This window comes from Symsagittifera roscoffensis, chromosome 10, assembly GCF_963678635.1.
Source record: "Symsagittifera roscoffensis chromosome 10, txSymRosc1.1, whole genome shotgun sequence".
Taxonomy (NCBI): Eukaryota; Metazoa; Xenacoelomorpha; order Acoela; family Convolutidae; genus Symsagittifera; species Symsagittifera roscoffensis.
The window spans coordinates 26,132,075-26,149,772 of record NC_087071.1 but is presented as its reverse complement, the minus strand read 5'-3'; the positions used below and the strand labels follow the sequence as shown (position 1 = coordinate 26,149,772).

Below are 17,698 nucleotides of genomic sequence, written 5' to 3'. Positions count from 1 at the left end.
TCCTTTTCTGCACGCTACTTTGTGCAGAATCAATCATGAATTTAGTTGCCTCTTTGACTGACCAGTTCATAGTTGGTTTGGCTATCGGTGCTGGCATTATTGGCATTTTCATGATTAACTCTGGATTTCTGTTACCGAAAGAGGAGATAGCTAACAAATGGTTCACGGGATGGAGACTTTTGTATCACATGGCGTTTCATAAGTACTCGCTACGATCACTAATTTATAACGAGTTCAGTCACCCGAAGTACTTTGTCAACGCAACAGTATGCCAGATCCCATTCGGTTCTGGAAATCCGTCATTCTGGAATGCAAACATTCCAACAAGAGGTTGAAAGTCAAACTTATTCATACATTCTGAAACTTATACACACAACTCATACTTACATACTGAAAAAACATTAAAGCCCATCAAAATGTACCCTAGTGTTTTTGAAAATTATGATGATCGCAATGTTTTGTTCCAGCACATCTGGGGAACATTCCTTCTTCGTACTGTTCGCCCATCTTGCGACAATACGGGATGGAACATGAAAACCCTGGATTTGACTGTCTGTGGCTTCTGATGTACATAGCTGTGGTCCAAATCATATTGCTACTGGTCACATACTTCAAACATACGGGAAGACGTTGATGATGTCACGTGACCGGATAACTCACTCAAAATGAAGAGACTAAATTGTAAAAATGTTCAAATAACGTAGCTTACGACTACGTAGTTTGAGGGTCGGTAAAACTAACCCAAAAAAAATATTTAGTTTTTATTTTTGTATTGACAAATCAAATTCAGATAGTGGTTCTCTGTAACATTGTAGCAATCTTTGTTTTAAAGTATGGTACTGATCGAAGAGTAGTCATTGAGAAGACAGTTTATCTACGAGGGGAAGGTCCTTCAGAAAAACTTTGGTGTTAGGGTCAGTCGGCCGAAGGCGGATGTCGTAAAGTAGTCCTAGAGGGGATCCTTGGTTCGCGAAGGGGTCGAATCACTGAGAAGGGAAATGGCGTCCGTCTATGCCCCTCCCCCGAAATATTCCCCTGTGTTCAGCTATTTATGGAGAATCCGCTAAGAACAGCATACAAGTTTTTCTTCACTTTTTTGGGCTAAAATATTGTTTCCTGGCCAAAGAGCCTGGCCAATGGTGGGTATCGGACGATCAATTTTTCGTCTGAGATGGAAACCTTAGCCACCTCCCCAAACATAGTATTGTCAATTATAAAGTTCCTCCTAGATGATGCTGTGTTTTATATATCAGCTAAGTGAGAAAAACTAGAATGAAATAAACTTAAGATAGGAAAAAACAGAATTGAATTGATAAATGATGTTAACCTATTGATGATTATTTTGAATCATGTTACAAATTTGTCATATGTTTCATCTCTTTTTAATGTTTTTTTTGCAAGCACGAATTGACAAATTGTGATGTTGTATTTTTGTTCTGATCATTTAACAAAAATCTTCGGAGTATTTGCTAATATTTTCTTATTCTAGGTAAAATTCGCGAAGTTTGAGCTTGTTTTATGTAAATCAAGGTAATAAGGCTTAAGTGATTCGACAAAACGCGAACATGAACATACCTGTTGAAACAACATAAGACTTTACACATGAAACTATATGGTCGCTACTAATAAATAGCCAAAACAAGAATTAGCAAATATTCTTTATAGTATTATTTTTCAATATTCATCAGCAGAACTTTGCTTGACTTGTTGGTTTTTGGCAAAACCTTCGAATATAAAAAATATGGTTAACCATTCTAAATTTTCCCACCGAAAACACTTAGATGGCATTCGTGGATTGGCGTGTCTAATTGTTATTCTTTTCCATTGCGACTTGCCATTATTTTCCAACGGTTTCGTGGGCGTCGACATATTTTTCGTCCTTTCCGGTTTTCTGATTTCATCTATATTATTGAGAGAGATAAAAGATACTGAAACTCTTGATTTCAAAGTTTTCTACGCGCGGAGGTTCCGACGACTATTTCCAGCATCCGCCATCGTTCTGATTTTCACTGCAATTTTATACCGCATTTTGGAACTTCCAGACTATGTTGACAAACATAAAGGATCTTTTATAGCATCTTCGCTCTACTCACAAAATTGGTATGGATTGAAAATGGCACTGGATTATTTCACCGACAAAGGTTCAGACCATAGTCCCGTCATCCATTTTTGGTCGCTTTCAGTCGAAGAACAATTCTACGCTTTCTTCCCTATTTTCCTGTTCCTGGTTTTTCAATTATTCCAGAAAAATCTGAAGTTCATATTCACGTTCTTTATGCTGGTTTTATCGATTACTACCGGGTTAAATTGGAGCATAGCTGTGGATAATCCAATGAATTCTTATTTTTCAACCTTCGGTCGACTGTACCAATTGTTTACGGGTACAATAATTTCACTTATAGTATTGTTTTATGAAGAGAACAAAAATTATCTAATGAGAAGTTCATTTTTTCCGAATCAAAAATTAAAAAATTTTGCAGATTTTCTGTCTGGAGGAATTTTTCTGCTACTTCTTTTCGTTATTTTAGATTTTAATTTAGACGCCTTTTATCTGGGAATGTTGACAACAATGTTTTCATTCCTTTTAATAATTATTCTAGAAGTTTCTGAAAAAAATGGAGTCATTAAAAAAGTATTATTTCACAACCGAGTTTTGTGTTACATCGGAAAAATATCATACGGGAGTTATCTAGTGCATGTTCCAATGACTAAATTTGGCGAAATAGGCGGCTTCTTGCCAGCAAATTTACAATTACGAGCTCTTGTTATTTCGATATCCACTTTTTCAACCGCAACCTTTTTGTGGCACGTGATTGAGAGCCCTTTGACCAAAAAAGTCAAAATTGAAAAAAAATCCGCACTCCGTGTTATCCTATTTTTCCTTATGCTTACAGCTTTACTACCTTGTATCCTAGCGCTTATTTTGCAAACTAAAACTAATGCCTATCATCATATTAACCAAGACAAGACGTCAAAAATTATGATAACGGCCAATGAGTCAGCGAAACTTTCAAACTGCCAGCTTTTTAGTAGGTATGACAGCATTTTAATAGCCGGCGATTCGTTTGCACGTGCGTGGCTTCAACCATTTTCTGCCTTTGGAAATCAATGCAACTCTTCCGTTGAGATTAAAATGGTATCCAATTCCGCCACAGTATATTTGCGACATTACAAAAGTCAAAATTTATTGAATAATAGAATGATAGATGCAAAAGCACTGAATAATGTTACCTACACTTATTTGGAATCGAAACGGCCAAAGCTCACCTTGTTTTTCTCAAAGTCAATCCACGGAGCCAAAATGTGGTATAAAAATTATACAATAGGTGCACCAATTGACTTTGAACTTTGGAAAACAGTGATTCGGAAAATGTTTTTGGACTTCATTCCCTACGTTTCAAACTACACAACGCCAGTGTTTGTAATTGAACATCCAAGTACAGTATATAATCCAGAGCCGTGCATTAAGCGAATCAGAAACACATTTGGAGAAAACTGGTTGAGCCATACAAATGAATGCACAATGTATCTATTCTATGACAGAGGCGTGGCCTATCTTCGAGAAATGTTCAGCGAATTCAAACAAAAGTTCCACAAGTTTCACTATATCGATATGGGACCAATTTTGTTCGGATACAATTGTACACATAAGCTGAAACCTGTATTTGTGAATGGAGTCCAGGTTTTCCTAGATTCAAGCCATTTGACACCCGATTTTGCTTCACTAAACTTCGAAAAAGTGTTGAGAAAACTACCAAAGATTGAGTCAAACTAACTTACACCAACTCTCTATTTTGCCAAAGACTTTTGTTGATTATATTCTTGTAGCTTGCTAGTTTTTTAAATTTTAAATCTATTATTAATTTGTTTGTACATCAACTTCAGTTTGTTGTTCTCCTCTGGTACACCTAATAAAATGCACCAATATTGAAACTAAACTAAGCTTAAAATAAAAAAGTAAAGATTAGAGCTCATTTAAAATGTATAATTTTTAACTATCACGTCAACTTCAGTTTGTTGTTCTCCTCTGCTACACCTAATAAAATGCACTAATGTTCAAACTAAACTAAGCTTAAAGTAAAAAAGAAACTAAAGATAAGAGTTCATTTAAAATGTGTTTTTTTTCTAACTATCACGCATTATCATTTAAAATGAAGATTGCTACCCTAAGTGAATGCGATGACGACCTGTAAAAATGAGTAAAATGAGTGAAATTATGCCAATGAAAAATGCTAGCATTAGTGAAGGTCACGGCGACCTGCTAAAAAGAGTAGTTTAGATTAAATTAGAAGACAATCACAAAACTTCCCTTAAATGGGAAAAATTATAATACTACAAGATATAAATGCAGATGATCCTTTCCTCCCTCTGGGCGAGAGCGAGAGTTACCGATTTAAGACAATAAATCACATCTAACTACATGAAAAGTTTAAGGACAACAGTTCGAATGGAAAACGTACGAGAGTGAAGTTGTTGTTGCTAAAATAATAACTAGAATTTTTGCAACTTTATCCAAGGAAATTTGCAAATAAACTCGGTAAAAACAAAATTTTCAAAGTTATGGTCGATAAAATTATAGGAGTGAATTGCATCAACTGAATGATAGGGAAAAAGAGGTTAAAGTTTAAAAAACGCCGATTTGTTTGATATACAAGAATAACTTTCTTTCAACTGTGTTGACTATAAATCCGACGAGTTTACATTTGACAAAGTTAGCTTCTGAAAACTTTGCGCGATGCCAAACTTTGCACCTAATCTGGTTTTATTAAAACAGTGCGGAAATCAATTAAGGACTGAAAAAAAGAACACTATCAATTTTTCAATCTAAACACATACTAGATAAAATTTTACTATCAAATTTTCAATCTAAACACATAGTAGATAAAATTTTAGTTTCAAGTTTCGGGGAGAAAGTTTTTCAGGTAAATGTCAACATGTCTGATGAGGTTCGAAACGGTGTCAGAATCTTCATTGTCTGCCTTAATTGAGGTAGACAAAAAAGTACGTAGGTCCTCTACTTCTTTTTCAGTGAAATTTCTTGACTCCGGTATCACTTCCGTTAAAGCGTTTGAAATGAGGAGGAGTGTCCGGCTGATTTACTGAGAAACAAGTACCCTTCTATAAAGGTCTTCGTTTTCTGCGCTTTCATCTTTTATGGTCTCCTAACTGAGCGTAATTGGAAAGTCAGCTCTCCCAATTCCTTGGTCACCTACAATATCTACAAATTACCTTTTACCGTAGAATTTACCGAGGCCCAACATTCGTCTATGTCTTGTAGAAAAACGGTTAAATTGTTCAGATGAGTCGGCACTTCTATTAAGAGGGATACCTGTGGCGAAAAAATCATCGTAATTTTCGTAGACTACGGGTTGTGAAGCACCATTGTCTCCCGGTGGTTGTTGATCCGGCAGATTGTCATAAAATCAATTGCCTTAAGGGGTTGAATTGCATCCGGAGATCCCAGTCCAGTATGATTTGGAGTTTAAGACGGGTGTATGGTTTTACTCACAAGATCCCTGTTAGTTCCAATCTAAATACACTTATTCAATATTAACAAGTTTATCCGATGGAAAGGGTTCTGAGTAGTGATATGATTTCGAGTTGTACTCATCACTAATATGCCTTTCTCTGCGAACATCCCTACAAAGAAAACCGCCTACGGTCTGTTCACAATCACAACGGTCTGATGTTTCAAAACGTAAGAAAAACGTTTCGTCTTCAACTAATTAATCTGGTGAGAAATTTTTTCCTTTTCCCTCTTCCCGATAGTTATTTCGTATTCTTCGGTTTTGGTTTTGATGTTTTCGTCGAATTTTTAGTGCCCGTTTTAGTTATCGTCAAGTTGTCCGATGTTGAGATTGCAACCTTTTGTTGTGTTCTCAGACCCATTCTTCTCTTCTTTGACACTTTTTCACAACAATCGTTAGAATTGGGTATTGTAACGCTACCTTTAAAAACTTTGGGTTGTTTAAAATTGTTGTCACGTATCGCTATGCTGAATTTCCGGAGGATTTACCCGCTCGCAATTTTTACCGCAATAATTGGGGGTTGAATAACTTTCTCACCCAATGGTTGGTAACATGGTTTTCATTTCCTTAAAACCTTTCAAAAGATATCACTTTTCTTGATTGGGTTCGAAAGAGGTTGTTCGGTTGTCTTCGGAATGTCTTTCGTCATTTGCATCTTCTGAGGAGTTGACGGCCTTGGTTCGGAGTGATAACCTTTTTGTGGGGTTGTCTTTTCTTTTTCTCCAAAGGAGTTTTCAGATAACCGTCTTCCACTCTGTCATCTGCTGCCCAATTGTTGTCTAATCGACTTCCCGTTGTCAAAAAAGTCATTTTTACTTTGGGTGACAAAGTTTTTCCAGAGAGTATTTGGTTTTCTAATGAAGTGCTTTTCGACAGTATTTAAATCATTTTTGGGCTTTATGATACTCCTAGGAATTTGAACCGAATCGGTTTGTGAAATTTTCGTTGTTTCTGATGACATCGTAAGTAATTTCTTTTTATCTTATGTTCAAATGTTTGCACCAATTCGTTTGAACAAAAATCGTAACTGTACAAAAAAATGTTAATATTCTCGAACAACAGGATGATTTAAATTTTTTTCCGTAAAACATGAGGCAAAATAAACTTAGAAATCCACGTAGATGAACATAATCAGTAAGAAAATCGATATTTGTTTCAGCAGAAGTACTTGAAATTAATTTCGCGCAATGGAAAATTGCGCAAAATTAATTATCTATGAGTCTCTATCTCCACATAAAAGAATATAATAACCAAACTGAACCCAAAGCAGTCGAAAGTCTAAATCGATTTCTTTGTGTACGAATTTCAATTCAGAGAGATGGTGTGAATGTTTTTCATAAACTAGTGGCTTAAGGTTTTTACTCGTTTTGATACAGTCTGAGCAGTTCCTCCCATGAAAGTATATCATTCGGTTTAAATGGCGCCACCACGGTTTTACGACAAAAATTTATCCGATATTGATCAGGGTGGTTTCATACAATATTTTCAGGGCCGCTGTAATTAGAACGTAAGGCAAACATAAGTTGTTGTCCATATAAAGGAAACAGTTTGAAGTATGAAGGTCTTACGGAGGTCGTAAAATAGTTGGACTTAGCGACCCCATTTAGTGATACAAAATTCTTTTTTCATCAAAAATTTAGATGTTATTTTATTCGGATAGTATACGATTAATTTCTTATTGAAGAAACTGTTCAGTTCTACCAATTTTTTGGGCAATTTCAGTTACTCGCGGTAATTTTTTGCTAATGAGGGTTGTTCGCAAGACATTGCTTTGATAACAAAAATTACGTTATTTCTGGTCGAGGAAGAAGTTTTTGCAATTCCACTATTTACTCTTACATTTTTTTACAATATTAGATTCCATAGGAAATCTTTTTATTTGTAAATGTACAGAATAAAAACAGTGGGGAAAGGTAAAACCTAGTATGAGATAATTGATGAGTTAATTTTAGAAAAAGCCAGCGATCTAAGGAAGCAAAAATATGAGCGGTAGTGGCCGAAACTGCAAACCTTCTATCTGAAAATAACTGAGTTTAGAATAGAAGCGAAACTCTTATTGCGTAGTTTTGCGTCATTGGAGTTTTCCGAAACTTGACCTATCAGATTCGAGACATTGTTCAACTACTGTTTCAACGAAATATCCGATAGGTTAGTGATTGAAGTGTTTTTAGAAATTGTGGCTACTACGAACTCGTGAGTGAATTTTGTTAGCGGTAATAGTTTTTTTTGGAATCCTTGAAATAAGATCAGTAAAACCTATATCTTTTCCGACTAATTTTTTATCCAAAAACTGAAAAATGGAAGCCTGTCAACCCATCTTGTTAAAAGATTGTGATAAATTTAGTTCACGGGGTTACAAGACTGAATTGCTGCAAAATTATTGGAATCGTTAGTGACAGTTTTTTAGTGGAAATTTCAGAAACAGAAGCTTCACAATAGCATCAGTATTGTGTGGTTTTACAAGGTTTTATATGGTCCTCAAAAAAGTTGCCAGATTAGTTCGCATGCCAACTTAGAATTCCATGTAGATGAACATAACCAGTGAGAAAATCGATATTTGGTTTAACAGAAGCACTTGAAAGTAATTTCGCACAATGGAATGTTGCGCAAAATTAGTTATCTATGAGTAATTATTTATCTATCAAATAAGGTTTCAAGCTAAAAAAATAAAATTCAAACAATTAAAAACATTTCTTCTGAAAACTGCAACAGGCATTCTCAATTTGCCCCTTAAACTACGAAGCATCAGTGAAATAGGTCAATAAAACATCCGCTGATTTCACTTAGTAGAAAAATTCAATGAATTTATTCAAATCCAGATTTCGTAAATTGAACCATAGAACATACTTTATATCAATAAAACCAGGGGTCCCACTAAAACTGGAAGTAATTGATTGATACTTTTTTTAACATGTTTACTGATGCGGGATAAAATCTGGTATTTAAAAAACCTTGATTGTTTCTCTACAAAAACATGTGATCTGTCGCAAGTGTACGGGAGATGCCTATTACACGTTCTTACAAATGAACTCAAAATGAAAATAGGCACAATCGTGGACTTTTCCAGCAACCTGGTCATCTAATTGAAGTTGCTATGAAATGCATTATGTCGAAAAAAATGCCATGACATGTCATTCCGATTGAACTGTTAGTTTAGTTTTGGAGAAGTGAAAAGTTTTGTAAGAATTCACAAAAAGACGAATTTTTCCGAGTGTGAAAAAAAAAACATCTTTTTTTACACAAATAAAGGAGACGACGCATTTGCTAAAAGTCTTTCTGAACCACTTCATTCAAATAAATCTTTGATGTCATTTTTGGTAGGGTCTTTTCTAAGAAGCTTGTTTCTAAAAAAGGGAACAAAAATAAACAAATTGAATTTCCGACCGTTATATTCATTTTTCTGCAGAAATAGGGCATATGAAGAGAAGAAGCCCCCAACCTTTACTTTCAATTGAATCATTTATCTGAGAAATGGCATGTTAGTTTTCGAAGTCAAGCTTCCACAAAACGATCAATGGCTTCCCCAAAACTTTTTTTTCTGTTTTTTTTTTGACGGGGGGAGGTGTAATCAAAATTGCCCGGGAGCTTTCTAGATCCCATTTTGAAAACAAATTCAGAAGTTGAGGATTGCAAAATTAGTTTTTATGAAACTCAAAAAAAGTTTTAACTTCTGATCAAAAAATCAAAAAAAAATTTAAGTGTGAAAAATGGGCAAGGCGCATAAGCACAAAAGTTTTTCTTAAACCTGTTCTTCCGATTGAAGGACAGATGGAAAAAAATTTCTCGGAAAAAATTTACTGAAAGTCAGCCGACAGCAATAAGAACTGCCAAAAAATCAAAAAATTGACTTCTGAGGACCATTAAGTTAAAGACAAAAATTTGAGAATTTACCACAAACAGTGCTTTCGATTGAACGAAAAACCTTAAGTTTGGGTGGTTACTTAGGAAGGAAACTTAAAATTCTAAAATAATGGGTCAAAATTTATTCTAACATTTCGAAGACTGTAGAAAGTGGGATAAGGTCGACGAAAAAGACTGGCAGATTATTCAAACAGACTAGGGAATCGGCGGTTTTAAAGCAAAATTTTTTTTGGCGTTTTGGAGAAAAATTAAAAATTTGAGAAAATTGAACAAAAAAATTTCCAAATGCTTTCAAAAAAATCCCATACATTTTCATAATACTTGTTTTTATTAACCAAGACTTATTCGAAAAAGAAAAAAGCGTTTGACGGAAAATATATAAAAAAGGTACCAGATAAAAAAAAAATTATTAAAAAAAACAAAAAAACCAGCCGAAATAAATTAAGACAAAACCTACAAATCAGAAAAAAAAAATTAACATATTTCAATAGTTTAAATTGAAAAACAAAATGAAAACTACCTCGAATGAACTAGAAAGTAGTTTCCTTTTTATTTTAATCAGCAGAAGCAGAAATGCGGAAGAAAATTTGTTTGCGGTAAAAAGTCAAGTTCCTGATTACTAGTCATTTGCTCTTGCAAGTGAACAAACCATTGAACAATGTGAACAAAAATTCATATTAAAAAACTTTGAAATTTAGGGAGAGAAACAAAGCAAAATTATTCAAATTTTTCAAAATTTAACCTTCAATCGTTTTTTCCCTATTTTTTGAATTATTTGATGACATCGAAAAATCTTTAGAATGAGAGTAGTCAGAAAAGAAGCAAAAACAAAATGAAAAAATCCGGTTTATAAGAATGAATGTTGACTACTGTGCAAAATGCTCAGAATGTTCTGGCGATAGTCTTAAGAAAAAACAAATTAGTCTGGTTTTTCTGCGTGGTGTGATATAAAGATCTGAACAAAATCAAGTTGACGTAAGTAGTCTGGCTACACTTAATTGAGCGTTAAGACAATTTAATCAGTTTCATTGTATCTAAACGTAATTTAACGTTTTATATTGTTCAACCAAAAACAAGAACTGAGTTGAGCCTAATGGTCTGCCTGCATTTAAACTAAACTTTAAAGGTTTATTTAAGTAGTTACCCCAGAAATTTGTTTAAGTTACTGTACTTACAACTTATATAACGTTAAGCAATGTTAATTTAACTACGGAAAACAAAGTTGAACCGAGTCAGTTAGCTACACCTGATTTAACGTTAGGTTAGATTAAACAGTCGTTTCAAAAATTGTTGATACTTAATGTGGTTCCACTTAATCTAACAGTAATTGAGGGTAAAACGATCAGTTTGGCTACACCTAATTTTATGTTAAGCAAAGTCAAGTAGTGGATCAATAACATTGTTTTATTTACCGGATTTATACCTAACTTAACGTTAAACTAACTACGGTAACCAAAATTGATAAGGAGTTAAATTGCTATACCGAGTTTAACCCAAATTAGGTAAAGAAGTGATTCCTAACGTAGTTACACCTAATTTAACGTTAAATGATGTTAAAAAATTGTTTTTGCGGACCGAAACGATATTGAGTATCCCGTGCAATCCTGCTGTGTCCAACTTATTGTATTTACTTCTAATTTAACGTGAATTGATGTTAAAAAAGGGATAGTGCGGTTATAAGAAAAACATATTGTAAACATTTACAAATTGAAAACAGGAAACAACAAATTGAAAATGGAAAACAAATCAAGGCGTAGAATCTCTATGGTTGATAAGGGAGCTTAGACGTTAAACCGAGCGTCTTCGATTATTTTCCTGATTCACGGCTAGTTTGCGTTTGTAACGAGGCGTTTGTCACGAGGCGTTTGTCACGTTCTAGAATCTTTCATGTATTCATATTCATGCATGAGTATGTGTTTTGCTAGACTGACTGAAGTCTAAAATTCATTTTAACATTCAGTTGTTTATTAACGAAATGATGTTTTGCTACCCTAACTTAACACTACCGAACGTTAAGCTATGTTAAATTAGGTTTAAAATTAAGAGACCTCTAGTGGGCGGTTTCTGTATTTTCTACACCTGAGTTACCCTTGCTTAACCTTAAATAAGGTATAAATAGGTGTGGTGATTTCCCGATTATGCGGACCGAAACGATAACACAGCTCCTGGTATACCTAAGTTAACCTAACCTTACGTTAAGCCACGTTAAACAAAACTCCGAAATGGTTAACGTTGATTTTGGTTATTTAGTGAACGTAGAAAAAAATAGTGTTAATGAATTTACAGGTAAATTAACGTTAAGCAAGGGTAGAAACAAGGTTGACCACAATAGTCTGTTTGCAGCGCGGTCTTTAGTTAGACAATCGCGTTTTCCTACTCGTGAGTAAGCAGAGAAATACTGTATGAACCAATCAGAATCGAGATGAGAAAGCAAACTGTTAAGACAAACAAAAACTATTTTTCCTTTTCTTCCTTGTCTCGCTTCTGATTGGTTAATACAGTACTTGTCTGTTTACTGACGAGCAGGAAAACGCGGTTGTCTATAAACTGCTACGTATTCAGTCTGTGTACACCTAATTTAACGTTAAGTTAGTTAGATTAATTACCAAGTGATCAAATTACAGAACCAAGTTAAGGCAAAGTAGTTAGTCTAACTTGGCTAAACATAAGTTAACGCTGTTTACCTTCTTCATGTGTACACGTTGTTTAACGTTAACTCACGTGTTGTAAAAGTTATTTCAAGGAAAAGTTAAAGTTGCGTCACCTTCTTGCGGCTGTTGCAAAAATTGAGGCCGAGGGAAAACACAGAATTAATGAAACTTCATTACACGTAATTTAACGTGATTTAACATTAAAAAAAAAGTAAATCAGCTGTGGCAAATATTGCGGCCGTGCGAAAATGCAGCAAGAGTGAAACTTTGTTACAGTTGATATAACATCATTTAACGTACAAATGTAAATTAAGTAAAATTGCGGCGCCTTTGCCGCTGTGGCAAATATTGCGGCAATGCGAAAATGCAGGATTAGGGAAACTTTGTTACACTTGATATAACATCATTTAAAGTACAAAAAATGTAACTCAGGTAAAGTTGCGCCGCCCTCTTGCGGCCGTGGCAAATATTCCTGTTGCGTCATCCTTTAGCAACATTTGATCGAGCGTGTTTCACAGTTCAGTCAACCTCAAATCATTATTTTAATCTCGCCAAGTTACATCAATCAGTGCCAGAGCTGTTAGGGACAGTATCTCAGCGTCAGTCACCTTAGCGTCAACCGTCTCAGGAACACATCCAAAAAATCCGTTCAGTTTGACAGCGTCAACAAAACTCAGGGGAGTGATTGTGAAGACCTGGCTCCAGACAAACTGTAAGTACTTCTCACTTGTTCTTCTCTTTCTTGTTCTGTGATTTTTTAGCTGGTTAAAGCTGTCTATTGTAGCTTATCTGTTGTACCTTCGTAAACGTTGTTCACAGTTAATCAACTGTTAACAAATTTCTACTATAGCTTATCTAATAACCTGGGTAGACTCTTTACAACTTTAAACAAAGGAAAATAACGCTAACTTAGGTGTATTCATTTTCTTTTTGTTCAGAAGGCGCATTATCTGCTACAAAATCTAGCTAAGAAACTATTGGTGACTGGCATTGCAGTGAATTTAAATGAACGAAGAGTAAGGTCTGTGGTTCTCAGACAAAAACTTCCCACAGATGAGCTTGGCGAAAAAATGTCTGTAAGACGTCGTGACAAGGGACTCAACTCACAACGATCACGATGATGCTCCTAATGATGAAGGTGGTGCGGGTGCCGTTGCTCCTCCCCTTCAGAGACAATTTTTTCAAATCAATGACCCAACAAGAAGAAAGAAAATTTGTTCAACCATCAAGAGGTCCAAGAATCGTCTTCTACGCACTGCTGCTGCTGGTTGATGTTGTTGTTTGTGGTTAAGCCGAAGGGAGCTCATAAAGGTTTTTCTCGCCAGCATCGTAGTTCAGTATGGATCTGGAGATAGGATGGCTAGTCTCACGTTAGTTGTGCCAAAAATTTCCCAACTGCGAGGTTCTGCCAGGTCTCCGACCTGTCCGGAACTTCTTCCACTGATGAGGAGGTTTCATCGAAATCTGGTTCGCCTCATAAAGGCACTCATCTCGAACTGTGGTAGTTCTTGGTTAGTACTTTTCCTTTTTTCTTGGGTTTTTAGCTTAGTTTCTGTTCGAGAAGTCAGAAGTCAACAACTGCTCTTACTCCTTGAAAAAAGTAGCTGCTGCTGACGAAAGCAATGCTGGCACCGTTTCTCTGACTAGTAGCCAAGTGAGTTAACCTCAGGAAATTTTTTGTTTTACCGTTGTTAATCCTTGTTTAACGTTAAGTAAGGTTTTCAGATAGAGCGTTCGTTTTTTTGTGGCTGTTCTACTTATGTGAGTCGAATCCCGTAAAGTAGAAGGCCAAACAGGTCGAAGATTTCATGATCCTGGCCGATAATAGAACTTGCAGTGCGAGTTCAGTCCAGGTGCAGTGGACTCCTCTTTGGCTCGGTGACTCTGATCGGCTCACACATCGTGGAGGTAGTCATGTTCTAGTAGTTTTCTTAGTCCTGGTTCTCTCAGTTATTTCAACCTATTTAAACGGAAGTTATTGTTCAGTCATGTGTTTGTGAGTGGAACTGTGGAAGTCACAATATGCCTCTTTTACCGCTTTTATTCGTCAAGTTAAGTTTTAGCGCAAAGTGGATATTGTAGTCAATACAAACATGAACATGCAAACACAATTTAATTCTGTAGAGACGATTCTCCAAACGTTTCTGAGAAAGGATGCGGTTGCACTCGAAACATCTAATCTGCATGAATGTACCAAGTGCTTCACAAGGTGTCAATGGCTCAAATTCATAGAGATGTTGCCTTTTTTTTCACCCGTAAGTTTATTTTACACCTTTCTTAATTTTAATTGATGTAAACCAGTAGAAATTTTTCCAGAAACTTTTGTTTGAAATTCCCCTACCAAACGATGCCTGTTGTTTGTTGTGAAAATATTGTGTTCCAGATATGCTGCAGCGGGGAAGACTGTAATTGAGGTAGACTGATTCTTTCATGACGAGAATAATGAATGACCAGATAGCAATGTAATACTCAACAGAAGGGAAAAAGTGAAACTCTTTTTCGCAGATGATGGTTTTCTATTCATCCTGGTTCAAGAGCCGCAGTGTCATTATGATAATACCACCAACGCAGCCAACGAAGATCTGCAAAACAGGGTCAAACAGGCCAGAGCGCGATTTTCACGAAAAAAAGTAAACATTGTTGTCTGGTGCAAAAATCGCCTTTTCAATGGAAGTTAACGTTAAGTTATGTGTTTTTGTGTTAATCAATGTGTTTGTATTTTAAATTGTACGACGCTTTCTCGAACCAAGATACCAGTGCAACAGTCAAGAATGTTTATCAGGCGTGGTTATGTTACAGCAGAGTTGAGCCGTGTTGTTCGTTGCATCCTCAACCACGCATTCTCAGAGCCATATCCCCGAAGGGTTTTGAGAACTCCAAAAAATTCCCGTAGAGGTGGTTCATCATCCTCTACTTCGCCTGGGAACCGCCCCAGTGAGAGCCGCCAAGATGCATCAGTGGTGCCTGATTCTGGTGCTGATGATGAAGAAATGCCAGAAAATCAAAGAGCTCAAATGCCTCTGAAATGCTTCTCAAAACTCATACTCATTTCGCAATTTCTTTTGCATTTTCATTTCGCAATCGTGATTTCTATGCTTCCGTATCCTGCTGGAAATTTTATATGCACCTTTTGATCTCTCAACAGTCTCACCATAGTTTTTTTTTATTTTTCTACCATGTTTTTTATAACACTTTTAACCTTAATTGACATTGGGCAACGTTAAACAAATGGTCAAGTGGCGCTCGTTTTACTCAAAAATTTTAATTATGCTTGTTAACCAAACTACATTTATTTTTAGGGTACATTCGAATTTGCATCGAAAGCTGAAGTGTCTCGCACAATTAGCGGTTTCAAGATCAGGACGACCCGTACTCGTTGCCGGTAGGCGAGCCAACATTTATCTCCCAGAAAAAGAATAAGCAGTGGAACCACCAATTCGCAAGAAAAATTGAGTATCAAAAACTTTACGACAATCATCGGAATATTGATATAACTCAGTAACTGGCATTTTGCGTAGTTTTTTAAAGCGTTCTAAGTTTAGTTTTTTTCTTCTATCAGCTTTTAATTTATTACCTTACAACATTTAATTTAGAAACACTGCATTCAAAAGTATACACAAAAAGAGTACTGCTCAAATTGGTGGTTGTCGTGATTCAGATTCGGCAGACAAATCGGCGGCCGGCGAAAAGCAATGAGCAGTACTTTGCATAAAATCAACCGAAACAACAGGTTTTTTAAAAGCTATTAAAATAGTACAAGAAAAACGCTAATGTATAAAACGGTCTTATAAACATAGGTTGAATGACCAAGAAAGATGCTTCACGAATGAAATAAGTATTTCTCATGACGGTCTTTTAGAAAAATAGTGCTGACAAGAAATGCGCAGACATATAGCAAGTGCAACTAAAAATACCCCTTTGTACATTTTTGGGGTTATTTTTTAGATTCTACCAGAAAATTTTAGTATAAATACATAAGTTCTGTTCTAAAAATCTTTTTATTTCTTTAGGTTTTTGGATGGTTTTTAAACCGAAATTGAGGTGTTTGCTCCCATGATCGATCACTTCAAACTTTCACTCTGATTATTTGTCATCAAGTATGCTGTTGTCAATAATTGATATTTAAAAAAAAAACAGTCAATCTGCATTTCGGAGCGCTAGATTATTCAACAAAAAGTGGCTAAAACCTAAATCGTTTTAACATCTCGTTTTTAAAAAAAGACTACAGTTTGTACCTATAAAAGTGTTATTCATTCTAGCAGAAATTTGTAGTTAATAAAGTTATTAAAATTCTTTCTTTCTTTAAAATTAATCGATAAGTTAAAGTTACGTCGCCTTCTTGCGGCTGTGGCAAAATTGAGGCCGATGGAAAGCACAGATTTGATGAAACTTCATTACACTTAATTTAACGTGATTTAACATTCAAAAAAAGTAAATCTGATAAAAATTGTGTCGCCTTTGCCGCTGTGGCAAATATTGTGGCCGTGCGAAAATGCAGCATTAGTGAAACTTTGTTACAGTTGATATAACATCATTTAACGTACAACAAAGGTAATTCAGGTGAAGTTGCGCCGCCCTCTTGCGGCCATGGCAAATATTCTTGCTGAGTCATCCTTTAGCATCATTTGATCGAGCGTGTTTCACAGTTCAGTCAACCTCAATTCATTATTTCTACACTTAATTTAACGCTAATTGAGGGTAAAACGATCAGTTTGGCTACACCTAATTTAATCTTAAGCTAACTACGGTAACCAAAATTGATAAGGAGTTAAATTGCTATACCGGGTTTAAACCAAATTCCAAATTAGGTAAAAAAAGTTATTCTTAACGTAGTTACACCTAATTTGAAGTTAAATGATGTTAAAAATTTGTTTTTGCGGACTGAAACGATAATGAGTATCCCGTGCAATCCTGCTGGGTCCAACTTATTGTTTTTACTTCTAATTTAACGTAAATTGAGTTAAAAAAGGATAGTGCGGTTATAAGAAAAACATATTGTAAACATTTACAAATTGAAAACTGGAAAACAAATCAAGGCGTAGAATCTCTGTGTGTGATAAGGGAGCTTAGACGTTAAGCCAAGCGTCTTCGATGATTTTCCTGAGTCACAACTAGTTTGCGTTTAAAATGAGGCGTTTGTCACGAGGCGTTTTTCACGAGGCGTTTGTCACGTTCTAGAATCTTTCATGTATTCATATTCATGCATGAGTATGTGTTTTGCTAGACTGACTGAAGTCTGAAACTAATTTAATAATTCAGTTGTTTATTAACGAAATGATGTTTTGCTACCCTAACTTAACACTACTGAACGTTAAGCTATGTTAAACTATGTTTAAAATTAAGAGACCTCAAGTGGACGGTTTCTGCATTTTCTACAACTGAGGTACTCTTGCTTCACCTTAAATAAGGTATAGTTAGGTGTGGTGATTTCCCGATTATGCGGACCGAAACGATAACACAGCTCCTGATATACCTAAGTTAACCTAACCTTACGTTAAGCCACGTTAAACTAAATTCCGAAATAGTTAACCTTGATTTCGGTTGGTTAGTGAACGTCGAAAAAAATATTGTTTTTGAATTTACAGGTAATTTAACGTTAAGCAAGGGTAGAAACCAGGTTGACCACAATAGTCTGTTTGCAGCACGGTCTGTATTTAG

The 17,698-nt window shown here is 35.5% G+C and overlaps 1 protein-coding gene across 1 annotated transcript; it reads left to right on the top strand.

Moving 5' to 3' along the window:
* Positions 1–1,620: 1,620 nt before the first annotated feature.
* Positions 1,621–3,819, top strand: LOC134855292 (putative O-acetyltransferase SAR0937). The gene has a single exon (XM_063871775.1). It carries the CDS (start codon positions 1,742–1,744, stop codon positions 3,773–3,775), a length of 2,034 nt encoding a protein of 677 aa, XP_063727845.1. The 5' UTR covers positions 1,621–1,741; the 3' UTR covers positions 3,776–3,819.
* Positions 3,820–17,698: the final 13,879 nt, after the last annotated feature.

Bases quoted from the DNA above. Each gene is read 5' to 3' on its own strand.
- LOC134855292 (XM_063871775.1), top strand. From the start codon at position 1,742: ATGGTTAACCATTCTAAATTTTCCCACCGAAAACACTTAGATGGCATT.